Here is a 14944-nt window from a genome sequence, read left to right on the forward strand (position 1 = left end):
AGCCCTACAATACACGCATAACGCAATCACAAGTCCACTTCATGTTGCCAGGAAGGATGTTAGGAGTTTCGAAGACGTGTGAAAACAGAGACATTAAACAAATGCGCACTACAAAGTGCTATCTGATGCCTTGCTGAAACTTACCTGGAATGCGGCTTCCTTTGCACTGATGTTCTTCACGCCCCTTACAGGCTCAACAATGTCACCAACAAACCTGCAAAAGATCAGTTGACAGGAGTGCCATCAGAAACTGTCACACACCGTTACAAGGAAGTTTCAGTTCAGCAGCTCCTGCCTGAACACCTGAGGATGGAGAAATTGTTTTTCCCAGCAATCGCTGCACCGATTTAGATGAGGTTTGCTGCATTTAAAAAGCAAAAATAAAATCTAGTGACACTGGTTAGTAGATTTTCAATGTATGCCATAAATGCTTCACAGTAAAAACAATATTACAATTGTGTAAAATGCACTTAATAATAAATGTCAATTGGACAAAATTGATATACTATACATCATTCTGAAACATACCGCTGATTTGTAAGACTAACAAACTCCTTGTGAATCGCAAACTCATATATGATGTTTGTATGCTTGAGATGCCGTAGCAGATGCAGCTTGCAGAACTGTCTTATCTATTTTAGGTGTACATGTACAGGTTTACAAACTTCATGTTCCTATATTTTTGAAACTTACAGATTTTTGCACACTCCTCCAAGAAATTCATGGTAGAAAATTAAAATACTGCTTCCTGGTTGCTAGAATTTCACTTTCTCTCTAATCAAGGTTGAAGACTGGACGTGTTGGTATAGCATATTAGGGGTTCGATTGCGCAACATTTGGATGACGCACACAGAAGAGGAACGCACACCACAGAGCGCTTAGGTGTGTGTTTCTCTTTTTCATGTGTCGTCCAAATGTTGCGCAATCGAACCCCTAATATTATCTCCAATGCTACAAATTTCGTTCAAATCAGTGTGGTGGATGTTTCAGCAAAGCACTTCTGCGTTGTACACGCATTGGAATAGAGAAAATGGAGGTGGCCTTGAGCTAAAGCATTGTCGTAAGTGCAGGCACCGTGCAGATATGAAAAGCATCATCACCATTTTCTTCTTAATCCTAATGATATCCAACATATTAAATTATGGGGTTTTACATGGCAAAACCATGACGAGGCATGTCGTAGTGGGAGACTCCGGAAATTTGGACCACCTGGGGTTCCTAACGTGTACCTAAATCTAAATACATGAGGGTATTCACATTTCGCCCCTATCGAAATGCAGCTGCCGTGGCCAGGATTCGATCCCGTACCCTCAGGCTTAGCAGCCCAACACTATAGCCATTAAGCAACCATGGCGGGTCGTGGGGACAATATCCTACTCTAGTGATGTTGGCTCTGAATGTGGACAACAGTTATACCGAAGGAATGGATATAACAAAGTAATTTCAGCTCCACCTTATTTGTTACAGCAAGGTGTTAATCCATTCCTGCATCAGCTAGCCCTGTCCGATGCCTGAAAATTTCCTGGTCTCATTACACTGCCTAATCCTGTGTTGCACTCCAGTGTGTTTCTCTCCCCTTGACATTGTTACTATTCAATGGACGGCCAGTTATATGCCTTACACATTAAATGACCTGTACAACTCCACTGCTTCGTTTATTCTTTATTAGAATAACAAATGCCTATGCACATCGCCCGTACTGCAATGTTGCAGCCTCTTATTGTTATGCATATCATTTACCATTTCATCAGCCGAAAAATCACATGCACGATGTTGAGACATGCAAATTGTAAAGCCACATCAATAAAAGCCAGTTAATCTAATCAATCAAAATGCTTTGCTCCCTATTAAAAGGAAATAGGTCAAGCTAGATTGATAAAATATTCATCTTGAAGTCTATTATCGTTTTCTATACACTATCAGTTTGCAGAGTAGAAAATTGCCGCTGAAGTCCCGTCTCGCTGCTGCTCCTCGATTTGAACTGCTCGCCCTAGAATGGATGAGTTGATGTAATCTTCATTGCCCTCATGACCTCTTTCTATGCTGGTCTCTGTAAATCAGCCAGTCCTGATGGCGCATGAGGAATACCACAGTCCACAACAGGTGGCGCCACTCCCATTTTCTATTTTCATCATTTTCTCACTAACAAAAGCTCTGCTCTCACTACAGATGATGTATTCATTATCACAGAAGCCTAGTCTTCCAATCTAGCTTGATTTAATATTTTCTTTAGTGTCCCTTTAAGTAGCACAGCACAGTCGCACACAGACCAGAATGAAAGCAGCAATGGGACAGGCAACAATTCGTTGCTTTCTTTGCACCAGTCTGTGTTTTACTATAAGAGCTAAGATTGGGGCTAGCTGGTTGTACATGTTGAATGATTGTAGCGTGCTACTGTGAAGTAAGACACCCAGATACAAGGAAAGGACATGTCATCTTCGTCCTTTTTTGTGTCCGTGCATCTTCTTGCACAGTAACGTGCTGCAATCATTCAACTGTTCCTCGCACTGTGTTACCAAAGATAATGCTATCCCAACTCTCCCAAATGTTGGTCCTGCTTTTTTCTCACTGGACGGTGTCTCAGGAATGTGTACTGTAAAAACCCACATATGACAATTTTTACAATTATTAGCACACCAAATTTCCACCTCATACTATTCCGAATCCAAACCAAAATTTCAGCCAGAAATCCAACTCAAAATTTTGGTTTAACTATTGCTGCATGGCTACCATGATTCTCATCGTCCTCTAGTGTACAGGAGGTGCCACCTGGAGACCGCATGGGTTTGAGTGCCATAACATGCTGACACAGCAAGAGAGTGTCATGCTTTCAGGAAGTGCAAAATTTCAAGCATGCTCGACACCACAGATGATGGCTATCTCTGGGAAGAGCTCTCGGACAAGGAACTGTCCGAAGACGGTGCAACAGAGGACGACGATGATTGAAGCAAGAAGTCCAATGAAAAATAAATGTTTTCGCTGAGTTTGCTCCACTCTTACTACATGCATATGAAATGTTTTTTTCGCCCTTTTCGTTATCCCCAAATCTCACTTCATGTAATATGCGGATTTTTATGGTACCTAGGGACAGGCAGGACGTTTTACAAGCTGACAGCAACAGCCAAAGCCAGCAGTGTTTCTTTTGTCAGGATTCATAGTTGATGCAAAGATGGTCGGGATTTAATGGCAACGTAGTAAATGCTTGGAATTTGCACGTGCAGCCTGGCATGGTTTGGCCATTAATTCATTTCTACCTTGGTGAAAGAAACAACGTGCTACATGTCGCATCGGGTTTCTACTCACTAAGCTGAAGCTGATGCAGCAACCCGCACCACACTGCTGAAGGACCGCAATGACAGTGCAGTGACACCACTCCATTTTCGTTGTAGTGCAGGCAGAAGTAGCGACTCAAGGGGTGCTATCAGCTTTAAGTGAACTTGCCAATGAAGAAAGAACTGTACAACACTTCTTGCTGTACACAAGTGTTTGCTTATAAACAACAACAAAAAAAGAATTTCTCTGTGTTAGTGCCCAGGGGCGTAATCAGGGGGCAGGGGGGCTTACGGGGTTTCAGCCCCTCCCCCCCCCCAAATGTTCTCGTGCTGTCATGCGCCGCTGACCAAAACAACCCCCGACATTGGAAATCATGCTCGATTTTTTCTAGAATGTCCTTTTTGCGCTCGAAAGAACATTTTAGCGCGAAAATTGCAAAATCGGGCTCGATTTTGCGGCAACGCCCATTCACCGGGAGTCACATATCGTAACGCATGGAGCTCTATCCGAGCACAAAGTTCCAAAGGCGGGCTCGTCGAGGCATCTCGCTGAGGCCGTAGATCCTAGGGAGCACTTGGATTTCAATTCTGAAACTTTATAGGTATAAAGTTCTATTAAACTATTTATGCGAAAGGTGTATTGACATTTCCAAAGTCGTGCTTTACATTTTCAATTTCGGAACTTTCTGGGTTTAATGTTGTATAAACATTTGACGCCAAAGGTGCATTGGCTTTTCTGAAGTACATCGGACCATACAACGAGACAAGCCAAATCACAACACTATCAGACAACTTGACAAAGCACACAGTGAGGTCCGATGCGACGAAGCGTTGTGGTGGCTCATTTGTGCGTCATGTCACAGAAAATAACTTTTTTTTTTCACCTGCGCCAAAGCATCCATCTCAAGACACTAAAGCAAGCAAAGGTAACTACGTTCTTATTTATTTTTCTACTTGGACTTTTATTCGCAAGGACACATTGAGGCTCTTCTTTTTTTCTCGCTACCCGCGGGCTGCCGAACCAGCCCAAGCGCATGCATTTTTCTCGTGCTGCGTTGACCATCGCGCAGCGCATTTCAATGCGCATTCGTTTTTCGCTGGCTGAGTGTATTTTCACCTGGCAGAGTTTCGGACGCTTTCTGGCTAGCAGATGAGAAAAAGAAACAATGCATGATGGCTCGCCGCCATCACTGCAGGGACTCGACTGATTGCAACGTGTTCGCTTGGGCGCTACCTCTCCGGAAAATTTTGTCGCGCCGGTGTAGAATACCGAGAAGTATGCGTATGGTTCTCTGAGGACCAAGTGTCTCACATTTTCTTCGATATTCCTTCGGTAGCCATACTAGGTGCCCCAAGTAGGCATTCGATGGTAGCCAACATGCTTTCCTTGCCGTTATTTCACTTTGGTGCTCCCCGCCCCACAAAAGAAAAATACATTGTAGCGGCGCAGCAAATTGTCGCACAGTGAAAGTTCGATTTTGTTACTTGTTCTTTTGCGGGAAGTAATTGGCCGCGGGATGCTTCAGTTGCCGGATACTGTTATTATATTACTGCGATAGCAATTATATAGACACCCCAGGCGAATTACTGCCGTCACCGTCACCCTCATGTTCCGTATAATGTCCGAGGGCGTTAACACCGTGACCGCGCGCCGCGTGCTGTATGTGCGAGTGAAAGCATGAGTGGGGTGGGGAGGAATGGTTGCGCCGACGATGGTGGCTCAGTCTTGTGAGCGCAAGGGAGAAAATCGGGGAGGAAGTGCGCCGCCTTCCGTCGCGCGCGATACATCAGGGGGAGTGGGGGGGGGGGGGGGGGGGGGCTTTGATCTGTGAATCTGTGGTTGCGCAACATGTTTATTTGCCTTGTTTGACGCATCATATACTATAGGGACTTTTTCTTAGATACATAGATTTATTGGAGACTTATACGTATATTTAAATATCTTGGCGCGAGGTTTTGTGTATGTGTGCTGTGAACTTTGTTTCGAGTGACACGTTTTGGCCCTTTATCAGGCTGTATCTTCACATTTGTATATCCCATTGTATCTTCGCATTTCTAATGTACGAAGGCGATTTAAATGAAAGTGAGCCAACCCACCGCGCGCAATAATGTTTTGGTTCATTATCTGCAAGGCATGCGCATGGCACAGAAGCATCTCTAATTTACAAAAGTGACATGCAGGTGTGAGGATCAAAGTGCTTTAATGCTCTCATACACTGGGTTGAACATGGTTGCGTGACACAATGGACAGTCCAAAAGTTGAACTGCGTGGCGTCATGAGGTTTTTGACAGATGAAGATGTTTCCAATAAAGAAATTAGTCGCCGTATGGCTGCCGTGTACGTTGAACATTGCATTTCATTGGCCACTGTGAAGCATTGGAGGAAACAGTTCAAAGAAGGACTTGAAAGTTGCAAAGACGATCCAAGACCGGGCCAAAGCCACTGTACAATCACCCCCAACCCAATTGCAAAGGCTGATTTGGCAAGAACGGAGGATAAGCATCGATGAATTGGCAGGGCGGGTGAACATCAGTCACAGTTCGGGTCACACCATAATAATTCATGAACATCTCGGTTATCGGCTAATGTGAATGGATGCCCAAGATTTTGAACCACCACCAGAAGACGGAGAGGTTCCGCACTGCCTTGACTCATCGTTCTTAAGGCATAAAATTATAAAAATTATTATTTTTAGACTTTGCGCATTCTAAATTCATATTATTTCTTAAATACTGCCTTCAAATATCTGCTAGTGTCTAGTACATCTTTAGCACCAAAATTCGATTCTTCCAATATAAGAAATAATAATGCGTGGTATGTTCCGAGGTTTCATAATAAATATAGCCTACAGTCATTACAACATAATCTGCCATACATTTTAAATAAATATTAAGATACATATACTTCTTCATCCAAGGAACTGCGAATGCATTTTGTAAACGTGTGATCACTGATTGTTTATCGTTCTTCAGAGCCAAATGTGTTACTGATTTTGTAACCCATACACATATATTTCTATCTTCTGGTGTATCGGATATGTTTTCTTTAGTCTGTCAGAGCGAATTGTGTAAGCTTTTTAATAACCCTTGCACACAAACTTAATTTTTTCTGATGTATTAGATACGTTTTTTTTTCTCTTAGTTTCTATATTATTTTCGGTCTTGTTATTGTGCATTTGTGTAAGTAATTTATGGTGAGTGTCTAACAATGTTACGATTTTTGATGCAACCACCATGTATGCCTTGTAACGGACCATCAGCCCAGTCAAGGTGTTTTTTCAACAGCTTTTAGCCTTTGGTATCCACCAGAACCCTTGCATTTCAGGAAATAAAATCTATATCTATCTATCTATATATAATCCGGTATCACGATGAGGGTCACGACTTTTGGTCTGCAATTGTGACCTGGGTCGAATCATGGTGCCGCTACTACGAGCCTGAAACACGATGGCAAATCTTACAGTGGAAACATTTGAATTCACTACCCCCAAGGAAAGCAAAGGCCATCATTTCTGCAGAAAAGGTGTTGTTGACTTTTTTTCTTTTCGATTGTCAGGCGCCATTATTGATTGAACTGGCTAAACCTGGAGTGACTATCAATCGTTTCTAATATCGTGAAACGACGGATCGGCTGCGTGTTGCAATCAAGATCAAACGACGTGGAAAATTGAGGAATGGGGTCATCTCGCTCCACGACAATACCCGTCCCCATGTCGCTGATGTAGTTAATACAAAACTGGCAAAGTTCCAGTGGGAAACGCTTCAACATCCCCCATACAGCCCAGAGCTGTCACCTTGCGACTTCCACATTTTGGAGCACTTGAAAAAAAAAAAAAAAGAACAGCTCAGGGGAACTAGATTCGTGTCATACGATGATGTGAAAGAGTCAGTTACAGACTTTTTGAAACAGCAACCCAAGGCATTTTATGAGACGGGAATCACGCGACCTGTTAATCAGTGGGACAAATGTCTAAATGCTCATGGAGACTACATTTAAATAAAGAACCCCGTTTGTCATATGTTCGCATTGGCTCACTTTCATTTGACTCGCCCTCATATATTCTGCAGAACTCCTGCTTTTTATATGTGCTCGCTGTTGCGACTATAATTTCGGAGCAATTACTCACAATACACAACCGATGACAGCTGCTTCCGCGCAATACATTCTAGCAAAGGACAGCGTCATTGAGATTTTTCCCTGGTCATTGCATATGCACAAAAATGTAAACAAGGTTCTTGAACGACAAAGAGAGAGAGCGAGAGAGAGAGAGAGAGATGCAAATGAAAGAAAGGCAAGGAGGCTAAGAAAGTTTTGTTAAAATATTTGTCCTCAACTTGTTCATTTCATGGTCTATATATTTTTCATATCAGCGGCATGCACCGCTTTGCTGGTTTCAAACCGATATAGTTCTAAAGTTCCTGTGATACTTGCTTCAGTTATTAAACATTAAGAAAACATGGAAGCATTGACATCAGTTATTTCGGGCACAATTTGTAAGACATACGAGTACATTCTTTTATGAAAAAGTACTTATTTTACTTGTCTTGACAGTGCATAGCATTCAAGAATTTGTTTGCAGCATCTTTGGAAATGGCAATGCAGTTATTAATAACGTTTAATGTATTTGATCCCTCGAAAATTTCTAGGAGGAGGGCGAGCTGCAAAGTGAGCCCCCCCCCCCCCCCCCCGAACAAAATTTCTGGCTACGCCACTGTTAGTGCCTACTGATGAATGTTGCATAAAGACATCTGCAGTGCTCTGCCGACACTTTCACAAAATACCGAAATCCAAGAAGTGAGAGCATGCACATGCGTGTGCATGTGCACACACACACACACACACACACACACACACACACAAAAGACAATGTGAATCGTTACGAAATCTGGTCGCAGGACGTGAAGAACCCCTCTACTGCATAGTGTGTAAGCGCAGTAATTTACTGTAGCTGCATCTAGACAGGGCTGCATGCACTCGAGCATTCTTCCTCCACATACAACAAGCTGTGCTCTTTGTAGTCTATTTTATTGCAACATGACATACGGCAGATTTCCGTTAATTCAACTTTGGTCAATTTGATATTTCAGTGAATTCGACCCCAGCCGAAGCTCCTAACCTGCACCCATACATTTTTATAGGTGCAAGCTTTCGTTATTTAGATCCTGAAATTGGCCTTCACCCAATAATTTGAACTTGACCACGCAGCACGCATGCACCTGACCCCTACAGTGACCTTGATAGCGACCTCTTTAGTGGCAACATCTGTCTCAGCAGAGCTTGGGGGACAGCGAATGTGTTTGACATATGTCACCAACCATCAGCTATGCCTACTTTTGGCCTGCCCTAGAAATATTTTCAAGCAAATAACCATACCTCACAATTATCTGGTTACAGTATTTACCCAATTCTAACACGAGCCTTTCTTTTTTTCCATGAAACATTGCCCAAAAATTGCCTGCACGGTGCCTATAGGACACAATACTAAAATTGACTTCGCAGCTTTCGGGTGCTAGACCGCATAACGCATGTACTGCGACACAGCTGAATTTTAAAAATTTCACTTTGGGAAACTGCCTGCCATTAGGCAACAGACATTAGACCTTTGTCAATTTTTCTTGTTAAATAATCAGGTAGGCATTAGATTGATATATTTTCTCTTTTGGAGCTTTAATGTGATTTCTACGTTAGTTTTCTACTTTGGACACATTGAAAGTGGGCCTGCAATTGCTTTGGGGGTGTGTTAGAATCGCGAAAATACTGCCAAATGGACCAGCTGTGTGTTTTGACATTTTTTTGTTGTTGTTGAATTGTATTTTTGGGCTTTACAAGCCAAAACCGCGATTTGATTATGAGGCATGCTGTACGTAGTAAGGAACTCCGAATTAATTTTGACCACCAGGGGATCTTTAACGTGCCCCCATGCCGAATGTTCTTTTTTTTTTGCATCTTGTTTCATTCCACCCGCCGGATAATTCTATCAATTTTGTCGGTCCTGTCAGTGTTGAAGTAACGGAAGTCGACTGTACTAACATTAGTGTACAACCTTCGACGCATGAAGGAAAGTCGGGAGAATGGGTACAGCGAAGTGGCAAGGCAGCAGTGGCATGGAGGGTGGGCATGGTAGCAGCATTTTAGTTGATTTTGCACTAAATATGTTGTTTCTTTTTTGACTCTACAGGAACCTCTTGCTTCGCTCAAGCGATATTTTAAATACAAGGGTTTCTATGTGAATGTCGAGGGGAATATAGCGACTATTTTGCAATGTTCCTTAGCCTGCGTTAACCCAATTTATTATAACAAGTACTGACTGCACTTCATTCCCGAGAACTTTTCTTCCCATAAGCAGACCGCCTTGTGGCATAGATTTATGGGCACTTCAGGTGCTTTTCATTGTTGGCTATGATGCAATGGCCTCTCATTAAGTTGTATCAATTTTTTTTATCACCAGTGGTTAGGGCCTGTATTTCTGAAGTTTCGGTGATTGGCCATAGTCGTAGCAATCATCTTATCAATTCGATTGCTACCATGAGTGGCATGTGGCCCAGGAGCAACCAATGAGGAAGCAACGTCATGTAAAAGTTTTATGAACACAGGCGCTGATTATTAAACAATGAGTTAGAGCAGTTTGTTTTTCAAAGATGGACACGTGGTGTGAGGAGGATATACTGCACAATTATGGCTTCATGGTGAGATGCTAAACCATAGAGAACATCTCACAGTGCGAAAGTATAAAGAACATGTTAAACAGGAAGGCAACATGTTGAAAGACTGTTGCACTGCATCCGTCCCCTTGTTTGTCTTTTGCCTTACTGCAGTGTTATCCATCTACAAGCACAAATATTAGGCTCTTTCCCTACCACTCCCATTGGGCATCCTTAGTCCGCTAACAATGGTTTCAAATGCCATTTTCGAGACCTTTCACGCCGCTCACAGACACACTGCGCCGTTTGGCGCATAGTACGAGAACTATATTTTCGTTTCTAATGAGGTTAGGCTGTTTACCGGCTTGTGGCGATTCTTTAACTGTCTCCAAAGACGTGTGAGTGATCATTGGACAAGGCTGTTTAATTCCCAAGCCAACGGTTTGAGAATCCAAGTGACTATAGCTGATCACAAAAAATAACAGCGCATTATAAGTTTAACATGTTTTGGAAAAGCAATGTCTTTGTAGTAACTCAGCGACTCGGGAGTGCAGCAGTCGCAGGACTGCCCCTGTCTTAATGCAAAGATTGCCGCACGTTGCTCTGGCATATTGTGCACACTTGTAGTTGGCTATTATTTTACAGGCTTTGCAAATGGAGATGTCTCGTCACATCACAAATGCCCGAGCCACATGCTCAACACAAGGCAACACCGTTTCTGTTCCACTTGCATCACTCACATGCTCAACAGACTGCGTCTGGACAGTTCACATATTTACTATCGCAAATGAGGTTAGTCATTCTTGCGTCTCAGGCAGCAAGGATTTTCAGGAATGGTATGAAACTGCCTCTATTGCTAAAATGCAGGAGCATCAATTACCTAAACTTTTGCTATATGTTTTGTACCACAAGTACAGCTTAGCTAAACTTGACTGTAAAGATTGACTGTAATCCAGAGAGGAGGATCGTGCATCACTTTCAACCGCCCCAGCTGGCACATTATTAGGGTACATGCACTTCCCTGCAAAATCTCCATCTGTAAGCGTTCCTGCATACCAACACCAACAGAATATAACTGGCAAAGGTACGATTGATTGAGTGGTTGATTTATTTGTGAGGTTAACGTTACAAAGCAAGCCTGGGGACATGGTAGGTGCTGTAGCAAAGAACTGCAAATGAACTTTGACCACCCAAGGTGCTTCAATATGCACCCCCAAAGCTTGGTATACAAGTGCTTGCATCGTGCCCTCATCGAAATGTGGCTGCTGACTTTATGCTCAGCATCAGAATGCCATGGCCACAGAGCCTCCCCCCCCCCCCCCCATGACGTTTAGCACGAGCATTATCTTTCATCAGGATACTTCCTGGTAATCCCACCTGACTATGGCCACAGCATAAAGAGAGCTGAGCTCCTCAGGACTGAGTCTGCCAGCAGCCGCCGTGCCGCTTTGCAGACGGCTGTCGCTCAGCTGTGCCCGGACCAGTGCTGCTGTGGCCTCAATGGCTCGAGGAAGGTGGCTGTAAAGTCTGGGGGCATAAAGAAGACGGAATAAAGTGCATGGAGTCACTGAGAATGGAAGTGAAAATTATTTGCCTTTCATTCAAAAACTGATGCTTTTCTTTCAACACACTGCTTGAGACGCATGTTTTATTATTTGTATTCAGAGTATATCTAAATCACCTTGTAACGGTATTTGAGTCAACAGTATCAATAAATAATAATGTAAATAAGCTCAGTACGATTACATATAGTACAACTGTCGTCCTCCCGTCCCACTGCAGGATGTCTTAAGCAGTAATATACTCCGTCATCTCTACGCTAGAAAATTCCTCTATCCTTAACAGCCAGGCCAGGGCCGTTGAAGGCAAGCTTTCTATAGCACATCGCCGTTTTTATCTTTACCACAACACAACCGCGCGCTCCCGGTCGGCTGTGCACGACACCTACTTAAAGAAATGTCCAAGATTTACATCACATGCACTTCACCAGAAAGCGCGGAACAAGCCGATTACAGTATCTTGGACTTAACGTGGCACAGCAACAGCAGTTATTCTCTGTGTTTTCTAAATGTGATTCCTAAACGAAACGCGTATCCGAAACCGCGTGGTCTTGCTGCGAGTTGACCAGCAGCTGTCGGAATAGCAAAGCGGTCGTCCACTGCGGCTCTTACCTGCTACGCCACGCAGCAACGATTCCAAGCCCGGCAGACTGATCCTCGGCCGAACTGCTGAAAAGGTTCTGGTACGTCCTCTCCCATTCGTGCCTTTAAAAAAAAGACAGCGTCCATCGTTAACCGAACATGGTCAGCGAGACTGACACAAGTAAAACCGCATGGTTGGACCGCAGCAAGTGCTTGAGGCTCGTATAAACAGTTTAAGGGTCAATGCTAGTTTGTTTTGTAGCTGGCACAAACTACCCAAGTCTCGAGCGTAAACGACGGTAGCTCACGTGTGCGTTGTTTGTGTATAGAAGCGTGCAACTTACCTATTATACCACGGTACAACCACAAAATTGCTCCGTTTCATTCTAGAAGCGTACATGGTGACAGAAAACACTACAGCTCGTAAGTGAAACAAGGTTGCACTGATTCCACCGAGCTAGAACTGTTCAAAGAAATTTCATGCATGCGGCGATACAACACCGGTGAAAGCGAAGCTATGCAAACCCAAAGCTAGCTGTGTAGCGCGAGACGGATGGATGGATGGAAGGTAGGAGCGTCCCCTTTGAAACGGGCGATGGCAGTTGCCACCATGCTCAGATTTTTATTTTGCCTTTTATTTTTATCTGTGTCTTGCGTTATTGAATTTCTCGATTTTCTTAAAATACGTCTTCCTACCCTTTTAACCTTATGTCACCTCTCTGCTTTTGAGCCACCAATCCTCCAATTGCCTTTTGCTAATTTCCACCGCATATTTATTTGCTTGACTCTCATTATCTCTGAACCCTAGGGCCTCAGGAAGGGTGACTCTGGCCGCATCGACATCGGGCTTGATACCATCACATTTTAGTATGAGGTGTTCCATTGTTTCTACATATTTACCACACACAGTACATGTGTCTTCTTCTTCGTTAAATTTCTTTTATAGCTCCGCGTTCTAAGACATCCTGATCTAGCTTCAAAGAGTAGGGCACTGCCTCTTGAGTTATCATAAAACGCTTCCTTCTGCTGATCTGCTGTTTCCAGTATCGATATAGTTCCACACTATGCTTCTTTTCCATTGAATTTATAGAATTTTTACCTTCCGCATTTTTAACCTGTCGTTTAATGCTCTGTCTTTCTTCGTCCTCGTGTCTGGCATACTTACTGGTTAGCTTCCTAGTTCTTTTCCGCCATTGTGAGTCAACGCTCTCTCTGTATAGGTATTTAAACACCTTAGCTGCCCATCTGTTATCGTCCAATTTCCTCAGACGTTTTTCGTATAGGATTTTACTCTGAGCTTCCCGTGCTTCGAACGATGCCCAGCCCATATCTCTCTGTACTGCTTCGTTTGTGGTTTTCCCATGGGCACCTAGTGCTAACCTTCCCACAGCTCTCTGATTTACTTCTAGTCTCGACTGAACCTCTGCCCTTAAACACAGGACCGCATTCCCGAAAGTAAGCCCCGGCACCATTACTCACTTCCAAATGCCTCTCAGTACCTCATACCTGTTGTACCCCCACAATGCCTTATGTTTCATTATCCCGGCATCTCTTCGCCCTTTTGCTATGAGAGACTGTTCGTGCTTTTCCGTGTACATCTGCCCTTTGTTTATCCATACCCCGAGATATTTGTATTCGGCCACTCGGGGTATTCCATGGCCTTGTATTGTAAGCTCCTGATCAGTTGTATCGTTGAAAAACATCCCACCGGACTTAGCTGCACTAAAACTGAAACCTAAACTGTCTCCTTCGTCCCCACAGTAATTAAGCAGAGTTTGCAAATCTTCCTGGCTATCTGCTAACAGCACAATATCGTCCGCATACATTAAACCCGGTAGTCGTTGCTCAACAACCTTTTTGCCTAATCTGTACGACAGATTATACCCTAGATTGCTTCGTTGTAACCTTCTTTCCATGCTTATCATATAAAGCATGAACAGCAGCGGCGATAGAGGACAACCTTGCCTTAATCCTTGTGAACCTCGACAGTTGTCGTACTCTTAATTCCTTCCCATGTTATTTCAACATTATTTTCTCGATATAGACGGCAGTGGCAGAGCAGCGCCATCAACAGAAAGAACCAAGGAGGAAGGAAACAGAACGCCCGCTAGGACCACACAAAATTTTTTTTCGGTTTCGGTTTCGTTTGCTCAGTAGGGATATTCTTTCGCGTTTACTGCTGCTCTGCTCTAACCAAAAGATAGCGGACACATAGCATTTTACAGTTCTGATCGTTCAATGTAATACTTGGCGCAGTTACCTGTTTTGTTTTAAAGAAGAAAAAAAAGTCGCAGTTTCGCCCGAAAGGCGAATCATCGATATACGAAGTAAGGATAGTAGTTTTATGGGCCGTATAGACTTGGAAACGTTTATTATTTAGGACTAAAAGAAAAAATATAAAAGAAAGGTGCTCCAGCCCGTAACAACAGTCGCTTACTAACTGAATTAACAAGCATGGTGTCAGCGCGCACAAGCAAACATGAACACATCGCACGCGATGACCGCAGCCACTCGCTGGTGTGAGCAAACGCAGCAGCAGCAGCGAGCGAACTGACCTTCATGCCGTGCATCGTTTCAACTGTTTCAATGCAAGAGCGGCTAGAACATAGCACGCATAAAAGTATGAGCCGTCTGCAGATCCCTTTCAAGATACGGCGCACGCAACCGCGAGCGGCCGTTCAAAGTACGCACGTATTGGCGGAGTCGAAGACGCCCCCCTCCCTTTCCCTCCCACGCTGCCTCCCCGCTTTCCTCCATATATGGCGCGCGAGATTCAGCCTATATAGGTGTTCTGTGATCGAACCGCGATCGTCAGTTCCCCTTGCGCCAGGTCACGAAATGCGCAGTTGCTGCCGGAGCGCAACGCCTGCCGCTCCCTCTCCCTCCCAT

The 14944-nt window shown here is 43.8% G+C and overlaps 1 protein-coding gene across 1 annotated transcript in view; it reads right to left on the reverse strand.

The window, feature by feature from the left end:
* LOC142584768 (uncharacterized) overlaps positions 1 to 12602 on the reverse strand; it is a 90391-nt gene extending 77789 nt beyond the window's left edge. The window contains exons 1-4 of the mRNA XM_075695004.1: positions 12400 to 12602; positions 12086 to 12178; positions 11292 to 11441; positions 145 to 214 (exon numbers count right to left, since the gene is read on the reverse strand). Coding sequence (XP_075551119.1) covers positions 145 to 214; positions 11292 to 11441; positions 12086 to 12178; positions 12400 to 12455 — 369 coding nt within the window. The 5' untranslated portion in view covers positions 12456 to 12602. The remainder of the gene's footprint in view (positions 1 to 144; positions 215 to 11291; positions 11442 to 12085; positions 12179 to 12399) is intronic.
* Between the last annotated feature and the right edge of the window lie 2342 nt (positions 12603 to 14944).

This window comes from Dermacentor variabilis, chromosome 6, assembly GCF_050947875.1.
Source record: "Dermacentor variabilis isolate Ectoservices chromosome 6, ASM5094787v1, whole genome shotgun sequence".
Classification (NCBI taxonomy): Eukaryota; Metazoa; Arthropoda; class Arachnida; order Ixodida; family Ixodidae; genus Dermacentor; species Dermacentor variabilis.